This window comes from Bos taurus, chromosome 9, assembly GCF_002263795.3.
Source record: "Bos taurus isolate L1 Dominette 01449 registration number 42190680 breed Hereford chromosome 9, ARS-UCD2.0, whole genome shotgun sequence".
Taxonomy (NCBI): domain Eukaryota; kingdom Metazoa; phylum Chordata; class Mammalia; order Artiodactyla; family Bovidae; genus Bos; species Bos taurus.
In genome coordinates this window covers 74,356,469-74,376,818 of record NC_037336.1, presented here as the reverse complement: position 1 = coordinate 74,376,818, position 20,350 = coordinate 74,356,469, and the positions used below count along the sequence as shown (strand labels likewise).

The 20,350-nt window shown below is 39.9% G+C and overlaps 1 protein-coding gene across 20 annotated transcripts in view; it reads left to right on the top strand.

Annotated features, from left to right (window-relative positions):
- The window catches only part of MAP7 (microtubule associated protein 7), a 177,436-nt gene extending 160,084 nt beyond the window's left edge, over window positions 1-17,352 (top strand). For 16 of the 20 annotated variants that reach the window (XM_024996470.2, XM_024996464.2, XM_059889605.1 and 13 more), the window contains 10 exons: window positions 2,648-2,763; window positions 3,100-3,383; window positions 5,595-5,817; window positions 6,886-7,057; window positions 7,286-7,387; window positions 7,972-8,022; window positions 8,112-8,169; window positions 10,302-10,404; window positions 13,494-13,717; window positions 15,838-17,352. In XM_024996470.2, coding sequence (XP_024852238.1) covers window positions 2,648-2,763; window positions 3,100-3,383; window positions 5,595-5,817; window positions 6,886-7,057; window positions 7,286-7,387; window positions 7,972-8,022; window positions 8,112-8,169; window positions 10,302-10,404; window positions 13,494-13,717; window positions 15,838-15,848 — 1,344 coding nt within the window. In that variant the 3' untranslated portion in view covers window positions 15,849-17,352. 20 annotated transcript variants of the gene reach the window in all.
- The last annotated feature ends 2,998 nt before the right edge of the window (window positions 17,353-20,350 follow it).

The window sequence follows — 20,350 nt, the reverse complement described above, 5'->3', positions numbered from 1 at the left end:
CTCCCCATTTTTTTTTTTTTCTGGGAATTTTATAGTTTGAAGTCTTAGCATTTAGGTTTTGTAAGCATTTTGAGTTCATTTTTGTATGTGGTATAAGGTATGTGGTGTAAGGTAAGGGTCCAACTACATTCTTTTGCATATGGATATCTAGTTTTCCCAGCACCATTTGTTGAATAGACTATCTTTTCTCCATTAAGTGGTCTTGGCACCTTTGTCAAGGCTCCTTTGACCATATACTCAAGGGTTTATTTTTGGTGGTCTGTTCTGTTCCATTGGTCTTTAAGTCTGTTTTTATGCCAATACCATATTGTTTTGATTACCTTTGCTTTGTAATATGTTCTAAAACCAGAAAATGTGACTTCCAACTTTGTTCTTTTTTCAAGACTGTTTTGTCTATTCAGGGTCCCTTGAGATTCTATATGAGTTTAGGATGGAATTTTCTATTTCTGCCAAAAAAAAGAGATGTGGCCTTTTGATAGAGTGTATTGATTCTATAGATTGCTTATAGTAGTGATATATTAGCAATAACAAGTCTTCCAGCCTATGAACATAAGAGGTGTTCCCATTTATGTTGCATCTTCTTTCATTTCTTTCAGTAGTGACTTCTAGTTTTTACCATAGACATCTTCCATGTCCTAGGTTAAGTTTATTCCTACATATTCTTTTTTTGATGCTATTGTAAATGGTATTGTTTTCTTAATTTTCTTTTTAATTTTGTTTGGTTTATCTAAATTCAGCTGACTGCTCTTAAGCACTTGAAATACATTTGTGAGACTGAACTTAACATTAAATTTTAATTTAGGTCCAAATTCAAATAGCCAAATGTGGCTAGTGGCTACCATTTTATTCAGTGTAGATGCAGAATACTTCTATCATCCAAGTTCTTTTGTACAGTGCTACCTTGGGATATCTGTTTATATTGTCTCTCTTGTAGGTTATTTGTATTCTAAACCTAACTCTAACTCTAAAATTAAAGTCTTTGTCCTGCTGGTAAGTTTTCCAGACCATTGACATGGTCAGCTTGCTGTGTGTGTTTCCACCTTAGTCTTGTGGAGTGTTAACAGGAAAGATTATTATACAAACCACTGGCTATTAACTCAGATCAGGATAAGAATTAGGAGCACCTTCACATGTATGGAACTCAAATAAGTGATTGAGTCTAAGACCAACAGAAAGACATTTGAAAGACATTTGTGACTTTAGCTACATTAAAATGTTTTGAGAAAAAGAAAAGCAATTCAAGCTACTTAACTCCAACCTCCCTTGGGAAGGGAAGCATAATTGCCACCCTGTACTCTTGCAAAGAGCGTTCCATATGGTGGCTACTGCTTCAGCTACCCAAGGACTGCAAGTGTTCTCTGAGACTCTGCCTCCTGCCTTCTGGTACCAGAGATGGGGACAGAAGGCGGTCATGCAGCTGCAAGTGATATAGAGAGGGCACATGCCCTGTGAAGCTCTTTCCTGCCCCATCCTTCATTTGTTTTATTTAGAAATTCTGGGAAAATGTTGAGTATTATTTGACAGTGAGGTGTTTTCCCCCACCTATAGTCTATCCCATCATTTAGGATGTTACTAAGGAAAAGAGAAGCAGTTAGAAGAAATGCTGAAGGGAACAAAGTCGGAGGGCAGGTGATGGAGAAGGTAGGTGATGCTTAGGCCAGGCAGGAAGGAGAGAAAAGAAGGTACACACCAGCTTGTTGGCCCTGAAGCTAGATGATGTTCTGTCTCTCCCCTAACAACCTCAGTCCTGAGTTCCTGCAAGGATCCCACCGAGTGAAGGACTGCTAGACATCTACACAGGTGTCTCCAGCAAGCATTCGTTGCCCTCGCAGAGCACTGTCAGCCATGTTTCAGATACTTGGAATGAGTCTCTCTTGCCATGTTCCTTGTTTGTTTTTTGTCTTGGTTGACTTTATCAGAACACTCCTGGGTTTCCTTTTGCCCATTTCAACCTGGGAAAGGTGTCATTTCTCTAATTCCTAGGGTTCAGTCAGAGGAGGGCTGATATTTCAGCCCACTGTCAGATTCTCGTTTCATCCCTAATGAAGAAGGCCAAAAACAGCTAAAATACCTCACCTTGGGTCTGACTTTTCCTTCAAGGGCAAGAGGACACTAGGTAAGGAAGGACTTGTTTATATACCATTAGTATAAAGAAAAAATTAACGTCTGATATAGCAGACATGTAAATTAAAAAAAAAAAAAAAAGACTAAGCTGTAGTGTGTTCCAGGTTGAAAAAAAGAAAAATGCTAAAGAATTAAAAGAGACAAAGGTAGGGAGGATAAGCTGGAAGTGACCTTTATTTTGACATTTGTGTGGGCTATAGCAGACTATGAGAGATTCTGGTCCAGGCAGTTTTAGATAGAAAGCATAGGTGCTTTCTAAAAGTGTGTTTTTGCTTGGTTTTTTACAAATACACATCCAGATCACACTTCCAGAACCTTCTTATTAGTGTCAGATTGTGTTGCTTCAATTATAAGGTTCCGTTTTAACCTAATAAAGGCCTTTTGTTGGGGTGGAATGGATATATATGGCAAAGGCTGGAAATTTTCCAAGTCATTCAGTGGATTACAGCTCCACTGTTGAATACTATGAATGTGATTGTCCTGCTTGTGGAAAAATCTAATTATTGTGTTTCTCTGAACTTAGGGCTATAAAAGAGAGAAGGAGAGAGAAAATGTGCCCTTCCACCTCACATGCGGCAGCCAAAGGTCTCTGTCTCCATCTCATCCCAAAGCCAGATCACCAGCTTCCTCCCGAGTTTGGTAAGTGAAATATAAGAGCCTGGCAGTGTTGTTCCATATTGGATAATTAGTAGTGTCTGTCCTCTGAGAAGAAACTGTTCTCCCCACGTGGTTTAGCCTTCTTTTAGGGAGTAACATTTTTCCTCAGAGGAAAGAAAAAGGAAACCTGGAATGAGCCTCTAAAGCAAATACTTCTGTGTTTGCCACGTAAGATGTAAGAGACATGTTCACACAGCTAAATACCTTCATTTCTCTTGGTGTTGGTATTCCAAGTCTACTACATGGCAGAGATGTGGAGAAAGGGGGGTTCTGGCGAGCCTGTTCTCATGTTCCCTCTTCTCTTTGTCTGTTGCCCAGGCTCCCATCCAAGTCCTTTCCCCATCTGCCTGGCACCCCCAGACCAGCACCCTCCACACCTCCTGGACCAGTCAAAGCTGCCCCTGCTCAGCTCCGGCCCCCCTCCCCTGGCAACATCCGCCCTGTCAAGAGAGAAGTCAGAGTGGAATCTGAGAGAAAAGACCCTGACAAGGAACCTCAGAAAGTTACCAGTGAGCCCTCACTAAAGGGCAGAACACCTTTGGTGAAAGTAGAAGAGTCCACAGTTGAAGAGGGAACACCAGACGAAACAGAGTCTGCCCCTGGTAGGAGTCCGCTGACTGTGGTGCCGTGGGGGCTGCCTGCACTCTTCTTTCTCTCCTGCACTGCTTTCACTTAGCCCTTCCTCCTTCCCTCTCTTCCTTCCCTCCCTTCTTTGCTCCCTTTTTGGGCACTTAGAAATTTTACTCTAAGACTAATCTGGGGACCTTTTCTTAAGTATAATTTTCTTACATATAAAGAAGGAATCATCCATCCAACAGCCTATTGTTAGAGCCACAGCATATTTGTTTCAGGTATGGTTTAGGATTCCTTTCATTGGCTGAGTCCAATAATTTGACAAAATGTGGTATGCAGAGTACCTGCATCAGAATCATTTACCTATTGCTGTGCAACAAAGTATCCCAAAACTTTGTAGTTTACAACAACAGACAGTTACTGTATCATGCAGAGTCTTGGGAAAGGAATTTGAGAGCAGTTTAGCTGAGTTATTAGAGGATGACTCACACCCAGGGCTGTCAGCAGGTGGCCGTCGTTTCCTGACACATGGACCTCGCCGTAGAGTTATTTGATGTCCACACAGTCTGTCTGCTTGCTCTGTTGGCTTTCCCCAGCTGAGAGACCTGGGGTAAATGCAAGAAGCCCACACTATCTTTCATGCCTAATCTCAGAAGTCTCACATCCACAGAAGTCACGATTTCTGTCACACAGTTCATTAGAAGCAGGTCACCAGCTTCAACTCACACTCAACTGGAGGGGATTAGTCTCTACCTTTTAGAAGGAGGATTTTCAAAAAGTTCATGGAAATATTTTTCAACCACATCTATAATGTTTCATACTATAGAACCCTGCCCCTACCTCAGACCTATTAAATCAGGATATGTTGTGGATCCATGGACTCTGATACTAAGGTCATCTGACTCCCGTGCAGGATTGCCAGATAAAACAGTGGCACTTATCCTGTGTGTCGGCTTCCCTGGTAGCTCAGATGGTAAAGAATCTGCCTGCAGTATGGGAGACCCAGGTTCGATCCCTGGGTCAGAAAGATCCCCTGGAGAAGGGAATGGCTACCCACTCCAGTATTCTTGCCTGGAGAACCTCATGGACAGAGGAGCTTTGTGGACTAGAGTCCATGGGGTTGCAAAGAGTCAGACATGACTGAGCGACTAACACATCACTTATACTTCACATCCTACGTGTACTGTAGTTTGAGGGCCACTGGCTTATTAGCCTGTGTGACTGACAGAGGTCAGAACTTTTTCCAGGACACCCAGTGGATCTCATCTCTACCAGACTAACCAGATGCCATCTAGAAGTTTAAAAATCACCTGGAGCTAGAAATTCAGTACATCTTGTTGAAAACTGTCTTCATCCAAGTTTTCTCTTTAAAACTTAATTTGAAGATAGAGGGTGAGGGCAAAGAAAGATGACTCAAGACAAATGATAATGTTGTTAAGGGAATGGGAGAGTCCAGTATCTGTTTACATGTAGAGGGAGAAGAGTAAGGCCAAACAATGTCCTGAGGACAAAGAAAAAACTTGTGGGAGCAGGAGAAATGTAAATCTTGAAAGGAGGGTCTGGAGTGGTCAGGTGCATCTCACCATGGTGCCTGGGGTTGGGGGTTGGGAGGGTTCCCTGCCGCACAAGCCCTCTAGGTCCTTTCCCTGAATCCAGATAAGGTCAGAGAACTGCTCTAATCTTGCATGTTCGCATTAGGACTGGCAGTGGAGACCTGCCCTGTCTAAGGAGCACGGATGCTGGTTCATTCCTTCTCAGACCTGGAGACAGTGCTGGGTGGACCTAAGGGATCTCTTGATGGTTGTCTTCCCAGCCTGAACCTAGGCTCGTAGTAGGGACACTGGCCATGGCCATAGAAAGGGTTTAGTCCTCTAATGATAAATAGTCACTTAAGAGAAGGAATTTTTTTTTTTTTAATGTAATGAAAGGCAAATGGGAGCTCTCATCTCTTTTTGTTAGGTATTCAGTACATGTTTGATATGTGTTGTTAACTGACCTAACTGTCTAAAAATAAGACTCAGTGACAGTGTCAGCTTCGGATGTCTCACTCGCACATGAAGCTTTTTGCTACCTGTTGCCAGGTTACAGATAGAATACAGTGAAACCCTGAGAACGCTCCATAATAAACATTCCCTTTTCTAATGATGAATTCTAGGCCTGGGGTCTAGGGGATGCTAGTTTTTGTTTTGTTCTTTGGCTTTTGTTTCCAATTGGCTTTCTCCTTGTACCTGTTTGTACAGCTGCTCCAGCAGCAGCCTCAGCCCCAGCTCCGGCCCCAGGCTCTACCCCAGCCCCGACACCAGCCCCGTCATCCACTCTGACTGCCAGTGCTTCTCCGAAGACCTCTGCGGGCACCACCGACCCAGAAGAGGCCACAAGGCTGCTGGCTGAAAAGAGGCGGCTGGCCCGAGAGCAGAGAGAGAAGGAGGAGAGAGAGAAGAGGGAAAAGGAAGAACTCGAAAGGTAACGGAGTGACACTGCTCAGGGACACCCTCGAGACACCTTGGAGTAAGTCTTCAGAAGAAGTGGTAGTAGTGTTGAAGGTCAATCTATATAAGTTGTTACAGAATTACTCTCACCTGGTGTTCCTCTGATGCCTAAGCAACTTTTTAAGTCACATTTTCTTTTTATAATGACAATACAACAAAATTGATGGAGAAGGGTTTGAAGAAAAAAAAATCATCCATAAGCCTACCAGATTTCAATAAGTGTGTACATTTTGATTCACCCTTTCCAGTCTCTGAACAGTGTGTGGGTGTATACACATGCCTATATACAGACACACATATTTTCATGATTGTAACCACCATAGAGATACAGTTGTACGGTCTGAGTTTTTTTTTTAATCTGACATCTCGCTTATCTCCATGTTTCCGCATCTTATTATTTTAAAGCTGTGTAATAAAAGTTCATCTTTTCTTCTTTCCAGATAGAATTCCTCTCATAGGGTAGCTGCTGGGAGATAAAGTGCCCCATGACTGCCTGCCAGACAGTATGCCAGGGGCACTTTGCTTAGTTGGCCTCCTTCTGGAGCTAACAAGGCTAATGTTAATGTAATTGTTCTTCAAATAGGCAGAACTGCCTCTCAGGAAAGTATGCTGGGCCGCCATCTTGGACACGCCCTACCCTTGGTCCCAATAGGGAGCTTACATGGTCCATCTTCCCCTCTCCTGCTGCAGAACGTTATAACCTTTATTTATTTACAGAAACTGGGAGGGGAGTATTAAATTCTTTACTAAAAAGTTAATATTATTGGATTAAACAAGTCTGAGCCTTTAAAGATAGTTATGTTGCAGATCCTTAAAACAACAACAACAAAAAAACAAGCTGCCCTCAGAATATGAGTGGTTACATTTTGCTTCTTGCTTCTGTTTCCCACGAGGCAACATGAGGTGGGGGAGAGAGTGGCTTCACATGTATCCAAGTGGAGACTGTGGCAGACCTCCCAACAAAGCGTCCTTGAGGTAACCGCAAGCTCCAGCCTCGCCAAGGAACTCCCTCCACTTTCGTCTCGATTGGTCTTTCTTCCAGACAAAAGCGAGAAGAATTGGCCCAGAAGGTAGCTGAAGAGAGAAGCCGCCGAGAGGAGGAGGCCCGCCAGCTGGAAGCTGAGCTAGCCCGGGAGCAGGAAGAGCAGCTGCGGCGGCAGGAGGAGGAGCGGGCCCGGCGCGAGCGGGAGGAGATGGAGCGCATCCGGAAACAGGTAGCGGGGTCTGGCTCGGCCTGGGAAGCAGGTCGGCGGTGCAGCCCTGGCTCAGGATGGCGCGAGGGGCAGCTCAGATGAGCAGAGCAAGGTGTCTAGCGTGTGGTGAGAAGCGCTCTGAGTCTCCTGCGCGCCATCCTAGTCCTTGCGTCCTGTGCTCCGGAATTTCGGGGCAGCGGGCAAAGCCAGCTTGTCCCTAGGAAGCCGATGCCGTCTTCTCATTTTCAGAAGGAAGAAGAAGCTCGTGTTCGGGAAGAAGCAGAGAGGGTCCGGCAGGAGCGGGAGAAGCATTTCCAGAGAGAAGAGCAAGAGCGCCTGGAGAGGAAGAAGGTATTTGGGACTCTCACTGCTCTGATTCTTCCTAGAATGAAGCTGGCTAAAGATGGAGAGACTGGCTGACCACATTCAGAAAACAAATGTGTCTTGCCCATTTTAGGTTCTCTAAAATAGCTCAGTATTAATATTCTCCTCCAAAGAAATTGGTCTTGGTGTTTCAGTGCTCACCGAAAACAGATACTTCCAATTCATGTGGCCTAAGCCAATTCCAACGTGTGTGTGTGTGTGCTGTGCCAAGTTGCTATGTCTGACTCTTTGCGGACCCTATGGACTGTAGCCCTCCAGGCTCCTCTGCCCACAGGATTCTGGAGGCAAGAATACTGGAGTGGGTTGCCATTTCCTCCTCCAGGGGATCTTCCCAACTCGGGGATTGAACCTATGTCTCTTACGTCTCCTGCATTGGCAGGCAGGTTCTTTACTGTTAACTTCTTTTAATAACTCCAATTAAGACAAAGATAATATTTTCCTAAAATAATAGACGTGTTTAGGTGCCCTGCTATTTGCTTAGTCAGTGAAATGCACCAGACTAGCTTTCTTCCTTTATCGGATCTGTTTGCTCAATTCTTTCCGTCTTGTAGCGACTTGAGGAGATTATGAAAAGAACCAGAAGAACAGAAGCTTCAGATAAGGTATTGAGATGGTCATTTTTTAAACTATTCTTAATTTTTTTTTTTTTAACTTGTAATTTTAACATTAAAAATTCTTTTTTCTTGGCTAGAAAACTGTTGATCAGAGAAATGGAGATATAACCAAGGGAACTCCCACTGGAGGAATAGGTATGTATTTCAGTGAACTCAATTCAAATGCAGAATTTTTTAATTGACTCTAGAGGTCAAGATAAGCATTGATTTTAAAATAAACAAGACTCATTCATTCACAGAAGTGTAGGTATATCTCATCTAATCTACAAATAAATCTTGTTTATCTAAAAAATCTCTAGCATTTCTAGCAGATTTTTTCACATTTGGTTATACTCTAATGGAGTGTTTGATATCTTAAGTCATTTTATATCATACTTCTATTATGTATATATTTGTGTGTCCATATCTGATATATATGCCTTTATAGGTATGTATAGTGGTGGATGGTTTAGTCGCTAAGTCAGGTGTAACTCTTGTGACCCCATAGCCTATAAGCCACCAGGCTCCTCTGTCATGGGCTTTTCCAGGCAAAAATACTGGAGTGGGTTGCCATTTCCTTCTCCAGTATATACACACATTAAAATTAATTTTCTTTGAATATATAATTAAATATCATTTGGAGACTCGGGTTTGATCCCTGGGTCGGAAAGATCCCCTGGAGAAGGAAATGGCAACCCACTTCAGTATTCTTACCTGGAGAATTCCATGGATAGCCCATGGGGTCACAAAGAGTCAGACACGACTATAGGACTAACACTGTCACCATCTGCTAAAGGAACCTGTATTTATATTTTCTATTAAGGACATTAAACTGTCTGTACTTACAGCAGTTCTCAGAAAAGGATTTAAATGTTATTTCAGTTCTGATTTCAGAAGACAGTTAAAATTTGAAAATTGTTGAAATTTCATTAGAAAATTGTTCATATGCCATAGGCTTTGGCCAGAGATGATTAATTTCTTGGTGATTTTAAATCAAATTTGAGGTAAATAAAACTTCATGATTTTACAGAAGGGTGGTTGGTCAATAGTACATTATTCAGTTTTCTTTCATCATCTGCAATATCAATATGAAAAGAAAGGACCAGAGATACCTGTTTCTTTTGCTGTTTTTTTTTTAAGACAAATGAAATGATTTACAGAAAAGAACAGTCTCTATAAACTCTAGGGATTTTCAAATGTGAAATTTGGGGTTTAGGGATTTGGTTTTACTTCAATAGAGGCTTTCCCAGGTCCTTTAGGTCATGATCTCTTCTTAATGGTGTTTTCCTGCTCTTTTAAAATATTTGTTTGGCTGCACCAGATCTTGGTTGTATTTGGCAGGATCTTTAGTTGCAGTATTTGAATTCCCAGTTGCATCATGTGAGATCTTGTTCCCTGACCAGAAATTGAACCCAGGCCCCCTACCTTGGGAGCATGGAGTCTCCCAGTCACTGGACCACCCGGGAAGTCCCATGCCCTTTTAAAGATGCCCTAATTATATTTGTTTGGAAAACAGCCTTAATGGTTTCCTGTTAACCCCACTGTATTTTTAACAGGTTGTCTCCAGGAATGTTGTAATAGATGCAGGCTTGAAGCAGGTGTGGCACCCAGTGAGTGATCAGAATGCGCATTTTAGGGTGTAAATTGTACCAACTCAGGATTATTTGAGGAGCTGATGCTGTAGATTGTGCAGAGCCAAACAGCTCCTAGTTTGTTTTTTTCCCCCAATCTTTCTTCTTTCTGCTATTTCCCTATCAATTCTTTTGATATTCTTTTTACCTCACTTCTGGAACAATGTTGAGAGGGAAGGTGAAACTTGTCAGTCATCATACCTGTGTTTATCATCACTAACAATCAGTTTAATACTGCTGGAAAGAGGCCTGAGGATTATCTAACACATGTTCCTCTTCTCCCAATCTCTTATGTGGTTGAGGGCTAAATGGTATTACCCGTGCTCCAACGAGAATTCTAGGCTAGGGCGGCAGGTCAGTTGGGTGCAGGCAAAAATAGTAGCAGCCCTAGTTTCCACCCTTACAATGTGCCATGCAGTGTTCTAAGTACTCTTACTAAGTACAAGTGTTCTAAGTACATTTACTTATCACACTATCCTAGGAGGTAGGTACTATTATCCATGAGGAAACCAAGGCACAGAGCATTTATGGCTTGCCCAAGGTCACAGAGCTGGTAAGTGGCAGAACCAGGACATAAATCCAAGCATTCTGGCTGCTGGGCTTTGGGTTTGATAGAGTAGTAGTAACCCTTTATCCCATCATCTTTGCTATGTCCAGCAGTATCTACACTTCCCAATATGACAAACTCTCCAGGATCGGAGGAACCAGAGGCCAGCACCCATGTGGTTACCACTCACCAATCAAAAGTGACTGTGGACAGGTGAGTTAGACAACTGGGGCTTTTCTTAGCACATTAGAGCAAAGCACGACAGTTTTGTCTAACCATCCCCCCACCCCCTAACCCTTGGCTCTGCCAAATCCCACCAGAATTTTCTGACGGGGCCAGACAGAATTTCAGAGTTTTAACATGCAGATTTATTATATTTAGGTTCATTATTTTGGTTAGAGGTAGTAATTTTGTAATTGGAGAAAAGGAAAATGTCTTATCTTGAACTGCTAAATATGATGGTGAGGTTTTTGTGTGGCTATTTAGTCAAATTACAGGGAATAATTTGTTACTTTCCTTTATATATCTTTGGCATGATCCTGGACCATCTTCACACACTTTGATAATATATAACAGCTGTATTTTTACTGTGTATAATATTATAATGAGTCACAGGTTTGTTCCTTAGTAAAAGTAATTTAGATGCCAGTATTTCTTATACCAGTAGTAGGACTTCCTACGAGGAAACAGATGTTTGCTAACAATAGTTAAGAAGTGTGGGTTGAGGGAAGATTGCCTTTCTCTTCCCTTGCGTTTATATCGACAGGATTTTAACAGTGCTGTCTCAAACATGAAAAAAGTTCTCTCTCTAATGCCAGCCTTAGACACCATAAGAGAATTCAAGCTCTCAGATTAATTTTCTTTTAATTGATAGAACAATATGTCTTAAGATCTAAGATCTTTTTTCTTCCCAGTTATATTGAGATGTGACTGACATATAGCAGTGTGTAAGTTTAAGGTATATGGCATAATGGTTGATATATATAAATTCTTAATCTAAAAATGCATACCACACGTTTTATAGTATTGGCAGCAATGAAAAGACAAGTCATCCTAAGGTGTCATAGGGTATCTTTGTATATCTTTCTGGGACAGTAAACATTTTTTATTTTGCCCACTTACAATTCCAAAAAAAACAATTTTCTGAAGAGATACCTTAACAATAAGCTTTTGATTATGTAGAATAAATTTTCAAAATTATCTGAGACATATTAAGTAATATTTCATTTTTAAATTAGTTTAATTTTCAAATAAAGTATTCATTTCCAACTCCTATAAGAAGTACTGCAGAGAGTGCCCCATTATTATAACAAGGAATAAGTTTTTTAAGCTACTGATAATTCTCTCCAGGGAATAAAATTAGCTTATACATTAGCTGACTCTCTTCAGTGGTAAAATCAGCAAGTGATCAATCATTGTATAAGAACCCAAAACATATCTTCAGAAACTTGAACTTCAGTTTTATAGTTTTGCATATCGCTGTGTCCTCTAAACATTTAGTAATTGGTCATCCAAAGCATATGGTATGATTATTCCTCTAATTGTTAACAAGACTGGGTGGAGGGGTTGGGTAGTAGTGGAAGGGGAAAACGAAGTCAGCATTGAGTCAAACCTGGGGTTGGTGTGCCATTATAGCTTGTCAGCACACGCAGGCCTGGAAGGTGATGGAGTTGACATCCGTCAAGGAACAAGGGCTTTGAAGATACATTCTTCTTTTGCCAAAACTTGTACTTAAAAAATCTCTGTGGGATGAGAACCGAAACTCTCCCTGGTTACAGAAAACCCACTCGTATTGGGAAAGAACAGGATGGCAGGCATTCCGTGTGTGTGCATGCATGCACACTCATGTAGACTATGATGCCAAGCTTCCTCTCAGTTCCATGGTACAGTAGTGGGAAGGCACCACACCATCATAGTCTGAATCTGTATAATAATTTTACGTTCTTTTCCACAGCACTCTTACAAATAATATTTTCACTGTACCCTGCAGTGCCTTGTGATGCAGTTAGGTCAGGCATCTTTATTTTTCTCCTAAAAGAAGAGGTTTAATAGTTAACAAAAAAATGTACCAAAATATCCATATCAGAAATGCTTTAGAATATGTTCCACAAAGTCAATATATCTCACTGAGGAAAATAAACTATATCCTCAATACAGGGGCAGAGAAGCAAAGATTCCTCAAAAAAAAAAAAAAAAAAAGTGAGAGGGAGGGGGACAGTAAAGAGTGGATGTATATTAGCTTCATTTTCACCATTTTTGAAGGAGATGGAAAAAAGACTAACTTACTAAAGTTCAAGTTGCTGGCATTACTGACAGAGACCTGATTTTCTGATCTCTTCCATAGACCTGTCTATAGCTAAACATTCAGTTAATAATCAGTGTATATTAAAAGTTAAAACATTCACAATTTTTGCCTCATTTTCCATTTGAAGACTAACTCCTGTCAAGCAGGGTCATTTTCTTATGAGCACTGAACAAATCATGAAGCTTGCAAATATGTTTACTGCTGCAGTCAGATAAAATCAACAGTAAAATTAATCTAGCATCCGTTTGATGCACAGGCATTGTTCTGTCACATTGTAAAGCATAATAATGAACATATAACTTAAAAAGGGCTGCTGGTTTGGTTATGGAGTATGTAGAGGGAGCAAAAAACCTAAAAGAAATTACAGGTAGAAAATTAAGGATTTCATGGCCAATTGAATGTATCTCAAAAATCCAAGCTACTAAGCATGAATTGATAAGAATCGAGGTAGGGTCAGAGGCAGAGTTAAGGGGCAAAGATGAGAAGGTTGGTCTAGAGCAATTAACCTATACAATTATGTTCATGTTTTAGGAAGCTAGAGATAGCCAGGAAGAATGTGAATAGCCAGGCAGTGTACAAAACAGCATTATGAGAAAAACATAGGACCAGAAATCATGTAGCCAGTCTGGAGTGCAGACTGTCTCTCAGTACTTAGGCAGCTTGTACAAATTATCTCCCTTACCCCCAAGTTATAATCCCCTCATCCTTGAAGCAAAGATCCTAATAAGGGCTATTTTTATTAGACAAAGGGATGTAAAATGCCTGCAGTAGAAATTGTTAAATGTATGTAGAATTATTGATAATGATCTATTCTAATTGATAAATTGTTCCATTTTATTAAGTTTAAAAAAAAGATTTTTTAAAAATAAATATGTTGGAACTCATCATTTTTATTAAAAATGTCATTCTGATTTATTATAAATGTTTTGGGTTGTCCTAAAAATGTTTTCCAGTTTTAATACTAACTCCTTTAATTTTGATTTTTCAAACTCCCTAGTACTCCCAGTTTGGAAAAACAACCAAGTGAAAATGGAATATCAGTTCAGAATGAAAATTTTGAAGAAATTATAAACTTACCCATTGGATCTAAACCATCCAGACTAGATGTCACCAACAGTGAGAATCCAGATATTCCTTTGAATCCAATTTTGGCCTTTGACGATGAAGGGACACTTGGACCCCTGCCTCAGGTAGACGGTGTTCAGACACAACAGACAGCAGGTAAGCTTGCCTCAAACTCCAGAAATAGGTGACATCGAAGAGGGAAGGAGAAGGGAATGGCAACCCACTCCAGTATTCTTGCCTGAAGAATCCATGGACAGAGGAGCCTGGTGTGCTATGGTCCATGGAATCGCAAAGTCAGACATGACTGAGCAACTAACACTTAAGAGGGAGTGAACCTTGTGCTGTATGACTTTGGCACACTTTGTCCTTCAAGGGACCAGGTACGCCTCATGGAAAAGACTGTATGGGTCATAGAAATTGAATTTTGAGTTGTGTTGGGCAACTTCTAGGGCCCCTCTTATTCTCCCACTCAGTGTAGAAATTCAGTCTGCAGCACCTGTGGGTATCTGTGGGCCTCCCCTCACAGAGCGACATGCATTGCCCAGAGACACTGCTGGTCAGAACATGCTTTATAGTAAGACAAAAACTTAACCATAACTGAGTGGCCAGTGAACCAAGTTCTGTCCACTGGAGACGAGGTTTGTTTGGTTTCTATTCCATCTTTCTCAGTTCTAAAGATATTTGAAAACTGCAAACAGGTGGCTCAGATGGTAAAGAATCCTGCTGCAATGCAGGAGACGCAGATTCAATCCCTGGGTCGGGAAGATCCCTGGAGAAGGGAATGGCTACCCACTCCTGTTTTCTTGTCTGGAGAACCCTATGGACAGAGGAGACTGGCGGGCTGCAGTCGACAGGGTTGCAAAAAGTTGGGCATGACTGAGCAACGAACACTGTCACTTTTTTCACTTTCAGCATGTTCTCCCACGATTTTTCTCTCGTTTGGCACAGCAACCTGGGATAATACATTATTGTCCTTTTTACGTGTAATGAGATAACGATTTAGGTAACAGGACCAGTCTAGGAGTATACTGAGCCCAGGGGCCTTCCATTCCTAGTTGAATGACTGCAGCTGTTGACTCTCTTAGACCCTCTGGGACTTACAGTTAAGCTGAAGTCATTGTGCAAAAAGAACAATAGCTTTACAGGACCCAGAGAAATAACAACATAAAAAATTGCCAACTCAGTGCTCCTAGTGACTCAACAGCACAATTTCATCAGGCTCCAGAACAAATTGGATAATCCAGCTTCATCTCTTTTCAAACCTCTTGGAATTCTATCAACTTCTCTCTCTCCCAGCACCCCATTTTCACATGTTGACCAGCATCTCTTTATACTGTCGTAACAACGCCAGGCAAATTCAGGATGTTTAGATGAGTCAGTAAAGCATTACTTGTGGTCAAATTGTTTTGTATTAGATTGCAACAAATATTTTTAGATATAAATATATTAGATCTAACAAATATTTTCCAGTTTAAAACTGGTTGAAAAAGCCAATTTTGAACCTTTATACAAATGAAGCTAGTCTTCTCCTCCTCCTCTAAGATACTGACCTTGGGCCTGTAACTTTGCTTTAGTGATCTGCTTTTTTAGATTGTAAAAGGAAGAAGGTCCACTGTAAATGGAAGCTATTAACACCTGACATTCTGCTAAATTAAGCCTTTGAGAACAATCTGATTACCTCTGTGTTGATGGAAACACTCCTGGTACAGCTTCCTACTTTGTCATGTCACAGATTCACAGAGATGGAAGGAATGTTCAGATGACTTTCTGTTTCACTGGCCAGGTTTTAAATACATTTTGATTTAAAGGTGATTTAATGATTTACCTGTCATTTCATTCCCACTCTTTTCTAGGAATATAGTCCAGTGTCTGCATTAGTAGGTGGTGTTAGGGGTTGTTTTTGTTCACGGCTACTTATCAACCATCATTTATTTCAGCTTCAACATATGACTGGAGCCTGAAGCATCAGGTACTGAGGATTCAAGACCAATGAATGTAAAGTTTCTAATCTCAAAGCAAAGTACAATTGACTTAACACAGTTTGAAAAAGCAAATGATATATAGCCTAAGTTAAAGAAAGGACATGTGTTTTCCTATTAGTGCTAGAATTCACTTAGATAGAAGACCAGCGATCCTGATCAAATTGCCTGTTTGTATGTAAGACAGTGTATGAAAAGCATGGTAAAGTTTTAGGAACATAATGATATTACTGTAGTATTTTCTAAGACTTTAGGTAAATGTCATATTAATCTGTTCTTTCTTGTCTCCTAATATAGAAGTTATATGAGCATTTCTTCTGAAGAACCAAAGCAGAAATTTAAAAGGAATTTCTACAGTTGATGGAATTCCTTCCATGCTGCAAAGGAGCATCTTCCCTTCCTCCAGTTTTCTAAAGATTTCTTGACCATCATTTTGAAAAGATTTTATTAAAACTAGCTAAAGACAACAGACTGGAAAGCTTTTCTAATAATTTTCGCCAGTAGAGAAAAAAAAATGCTCCTTGTTCTTCAGTACTTTAAAATGGCTTTTTCCAGTGTGCTCCTTCTTAGGAAATCAATATTTTTCTGCATTCTTTAAAAGATGAGACCATTTGGCTATCAAAAATAGGCTGAGTAGGCATGATTTTTCACATAGATATTTTGATCTTTAAATGCTAACATGTAAAATTAACACAGAAATTTTTACCTTTTACAATATAATACTTGAAAATATAAGTACCTCTTGGTTCCACAGGTAGAGTCAATAGGAGAGGTGTTTAAATTAAGCCTGTTTGTTAAAATATTATTGCAAAGAGCTCTATTTGTAGAGGCAGATTACCAGGTTCCTGTAAATGCAACTTGTACATGGACATTCTGCAAACCCCGCTGTCCATTCTTCTTGCAACTTTTTGCTAAAGTGTACTCAAGTTTTAAAATGTGAAAAAATTATTTTTTCTAGAGCAAGAAAATAATTTACTGTCCTCTTAAATAATGTATTTATAAAGTTTTTCAGAGAAACTAATCAAATAAATTAGAACAATGTGATAACATTGCAGATTTGATTTACGAGATGCATTCCTTATATTACCGTGAGAGAATGTTGCTGATAATTCAGGGCTATTTCTGAAGTCTGTTTATTGCTGCTGTCCCCAGTGATGGTGGGACTTATCTTTGCCTTACCAGATCTCAAATTATGTGCGAGGGAATAAAGATTTACTATTTCTTTAAATTAAAAAAAAAAAATTTTGGTTTTGCTCGTTTAAGAGCAATGAAAAAAATGATGGAATGTTGACTGTGTTTGGCACCCAGGACACTGCAGGACACCTTCGTGAAGGTCCTTGTTCTGGGTGACATCCATCAGCTTTCACCCTTCACTTCCGCTGCTGAGCTTGGCTGTACAAACTTGCACTTTCATTTGATGATATAAATTCAATTTTATTTTACCATTTGGGAGACTGTTAGTAACTAAATACTGAAGGAGAGAGAACATTGCGGAAACACGTTTTATTATGGAGTATTTTTAAAAAATGATAAACTTCTGCCACTAGAGTGTTTTTTTAATTAAAAGAGGGGTTGGTTAATTAGATTGAATGAAGGGCTGTTCATTTATTGGACTGTTTCCTTAAAATCCCAATATACCATCTCTAGTAACAGCTGTAATTTGTTAAAACATTAATTTGGGGGTTTTCCCTGTTCTCAGTTGTCCATGTACACCTAGTCATATTAAAAGAAAATCTGTTCCAACTGGGTCTTTGTTGTTGTTGTTTAGATTGACCTAGCATGAAAACACCAAATAAAATGTGTTTGACATAGTTTTACTTTTAGGTTTCTCATATGTTATAACTGCACTTAGGTTGATTCTTGAATTTTCCAATTGTTCTTCACTTAACCTCAACCATCTTCCTCTGAACAGGCATACAGAATAGGTTTCTTTAAAATCTAGAGCAGGAATTCAGTTTTTGCTAGCTTTTCCTTTTTTTTATTTATATTTAACTTGAGCAAAATCATTAGCAAACTGAAAGCCTCTGAGTAATCAAGTTTTAATTAGAAGTGATAGAAATTGTTAACTCTTATTTTGTTAGCTACACTGCCAGAGGGTGATGACCTTACAACAACTAGACTGCCTTCTCTCCAGCCCCTTCAGATCAGTACGTATCTACCTACTGATCTTAAAGAGGTGCTCAGTAGGGACTACATTAAGGGAAGGTCTCAGGGATCAAATACGACCCTGTCCATGGCATGAAGGTGCATGGGCCTTTTGTTTCCTTTTCCACACCATTGTGGTCTGTTTTAGGCCAGTTTAGTCACCAGTCACATGTTCATTTGGTAGATAGCCACAAACCTTTACTGGAAGGTAAGGCTATATGTTTCCTCTTGCATAACTTCACTACCTGGTGGTATATTATAATAAAAGCAAATCTAAAACAGTTCTTTAACATGAACAAACATTAATTCACATGAATGGTCTCTGGAAAGCTTGAGGAAGTTCCTTCTCAAAACCATCAAGGTGTCTGTGGGATTATGATTTGCCTTATAGCAGGTAGGACCACAGTGATATTCTAAAGGCAGGATTAGGTAAGCTGATTGGATCAGGAAGCACAGTCCTAAATGGGGGTTTGGGGGAAGGCAAACCCCCAGAACTCTACACCTACAGTACTAATTAAAAGTCCTGAGCTTGCAGGATCTGCCATATTCTTTTACCTCATGTATATTCCCTCTCAGCCTTTCTAGACAACCACTGATCTTTCAAGCTCCATTCACTAATGAAAAGTTACTAACATCCTTTCTGCTGATTAACAGTGATACAGATTTAGATAGCAATGTTTAAAGCCACCAGATTGGGGTCCTTCAAATCCTATCTGTCCTACCCCCACAGTAAGATTAAACAGGTATAGTTTATATACACATGTATATGTACTCTCTTGAGAGTCCCTTGGACAGCAAGAAGATCAAACCAGTCAATCTTAAAGGAAATCAATCCTGAATACTCATTAGAGGGACTGGTACTGAAGCTCCAATACTCTGGCTACCTGATGTGAAGAGTTGACTCACTGGAAAAGAGCCTGATGCTGGGAAAGATTGAAAGCAAAAGGAGAAGAGGACAGCAGAGGATGAGATGGTTGGAAAGCATCACTGATTCAGTGAACATGAACTTGAGCAAACTCCAGGAGATAATGAGGGATAGGGAGGCCTGGGGTGCTATGGAGTCACAAAGAGTTGGACATGACTTAACAACTGAACAACAACATACACACATACATCACAAAGTAAACGTTAAAGTGTTTTGCAGTAAATTATTGCATATTAACTGGAGGAGAAAATGGCAACCCACTCCAGTATTCTTGCCTAGAAAATTCCATCTACAGCGGAGCCTGGCAGGCTAGAGTCCATAGGGTCACAAAGAGTAACAGGCATCAATAAATGCAACCATCTTTTGCATTTTTTTAAACTAATGGAAATTATTCACCTATTGGCCTATATATGTTTTGTGCATAGAACATTAAGTCATGATGAAATGCTATTGGATCAGGTTAGAAAAGCAATTTTAGATGACCTTCTGATAAACATCTCTTCAATCTTCAATCCTATTTAACACTTGAACACCTAAACCTGCTCAAAAATACTCTTGTCATTTTTTCACATCTTTTGGCTTTTCACTGGTTTGGGGCAGGAGCTGTAAAGCCAAGAAATGGAAGAGAAAGGCACCATCATGTGAACAGAGACAATTTTAAATATGTTACAAGTATTTTGCTAATAACTGTTTCCTTGGTGACTACTAACTTGAGGTTTATGTTGATAGTTCTGATTACAATTTTAGAGATCAAAGAAATTTTAGGAAATGACAAAAATTAAAAAGAATATTAACAGCAGGAGGGGGAGAGCAACAAATAACATACAAGGGAACTCCCATAAAACTATCAGTTGATATTTCAATAGAAGAAACTGTAGGCCAGAAGGGAGTGGCATGACATATTTAAAGTGGTCAAAGGGGGAAACCTACAACCTCTACCCAGAAAGAATCTCATTCAGATTTGGAGAGATCAGAAACCACAGACAAGCAAAAGCTAAAATTTGAGCATCAACAAACCAGTTTTACAACAAATGTTAAGGAATTAGAAACAAGAAAGTTATGAAATGAAAATCTCTTCATTAAAAGCAAATATACAGTAAAGGTATGAAATCATCCGCAAACAAAACTACTAGGGAAGTTAAAAGACAAAAGTAGCAAAATCATCAAGATCCACAGTAAGCAGTTAAGGGATACACAAAACAATTAGATGATACACAAAACAATTAAAATGATTACTGTTTTCACTATCATATTTTACATCTAATTGTTTTGTATATCCTTTAACTGCTTATATAGATAGATAGATCCAGGTGGCACTAGTGGTAAAGAATCCTGCCAATGCAGGAGAAATAGACAATTTCAATCCCTGGGTCAGGAAGATCCCCTAGAGGAGGAAATGGCAACCCACTCCAGTATTCTTGCCAGGAGAAGCCCATGGACAGAGGAGCCTGGCAGGCTACAGCCCATGGGGTCACAGAGTTGGACATGACTAAGCATCTGAGCATATCTAGATATATATAGTCTATATACACACACATATATATTTAGACTGCTATTTCAAAACCTCATGGTAACCACAAACCAAAAATCTACAACAGATACATACACACAAAAGAAAAAGCAATTCAAACAACACAAGATAATCATCAAATCACAAGAGTAAAGAACAAAAGAAGGGGGAGGGGAAGATCTACAAAAACAAGCCCCAAACAATTAACAAAATGGTAATATTAACATCAG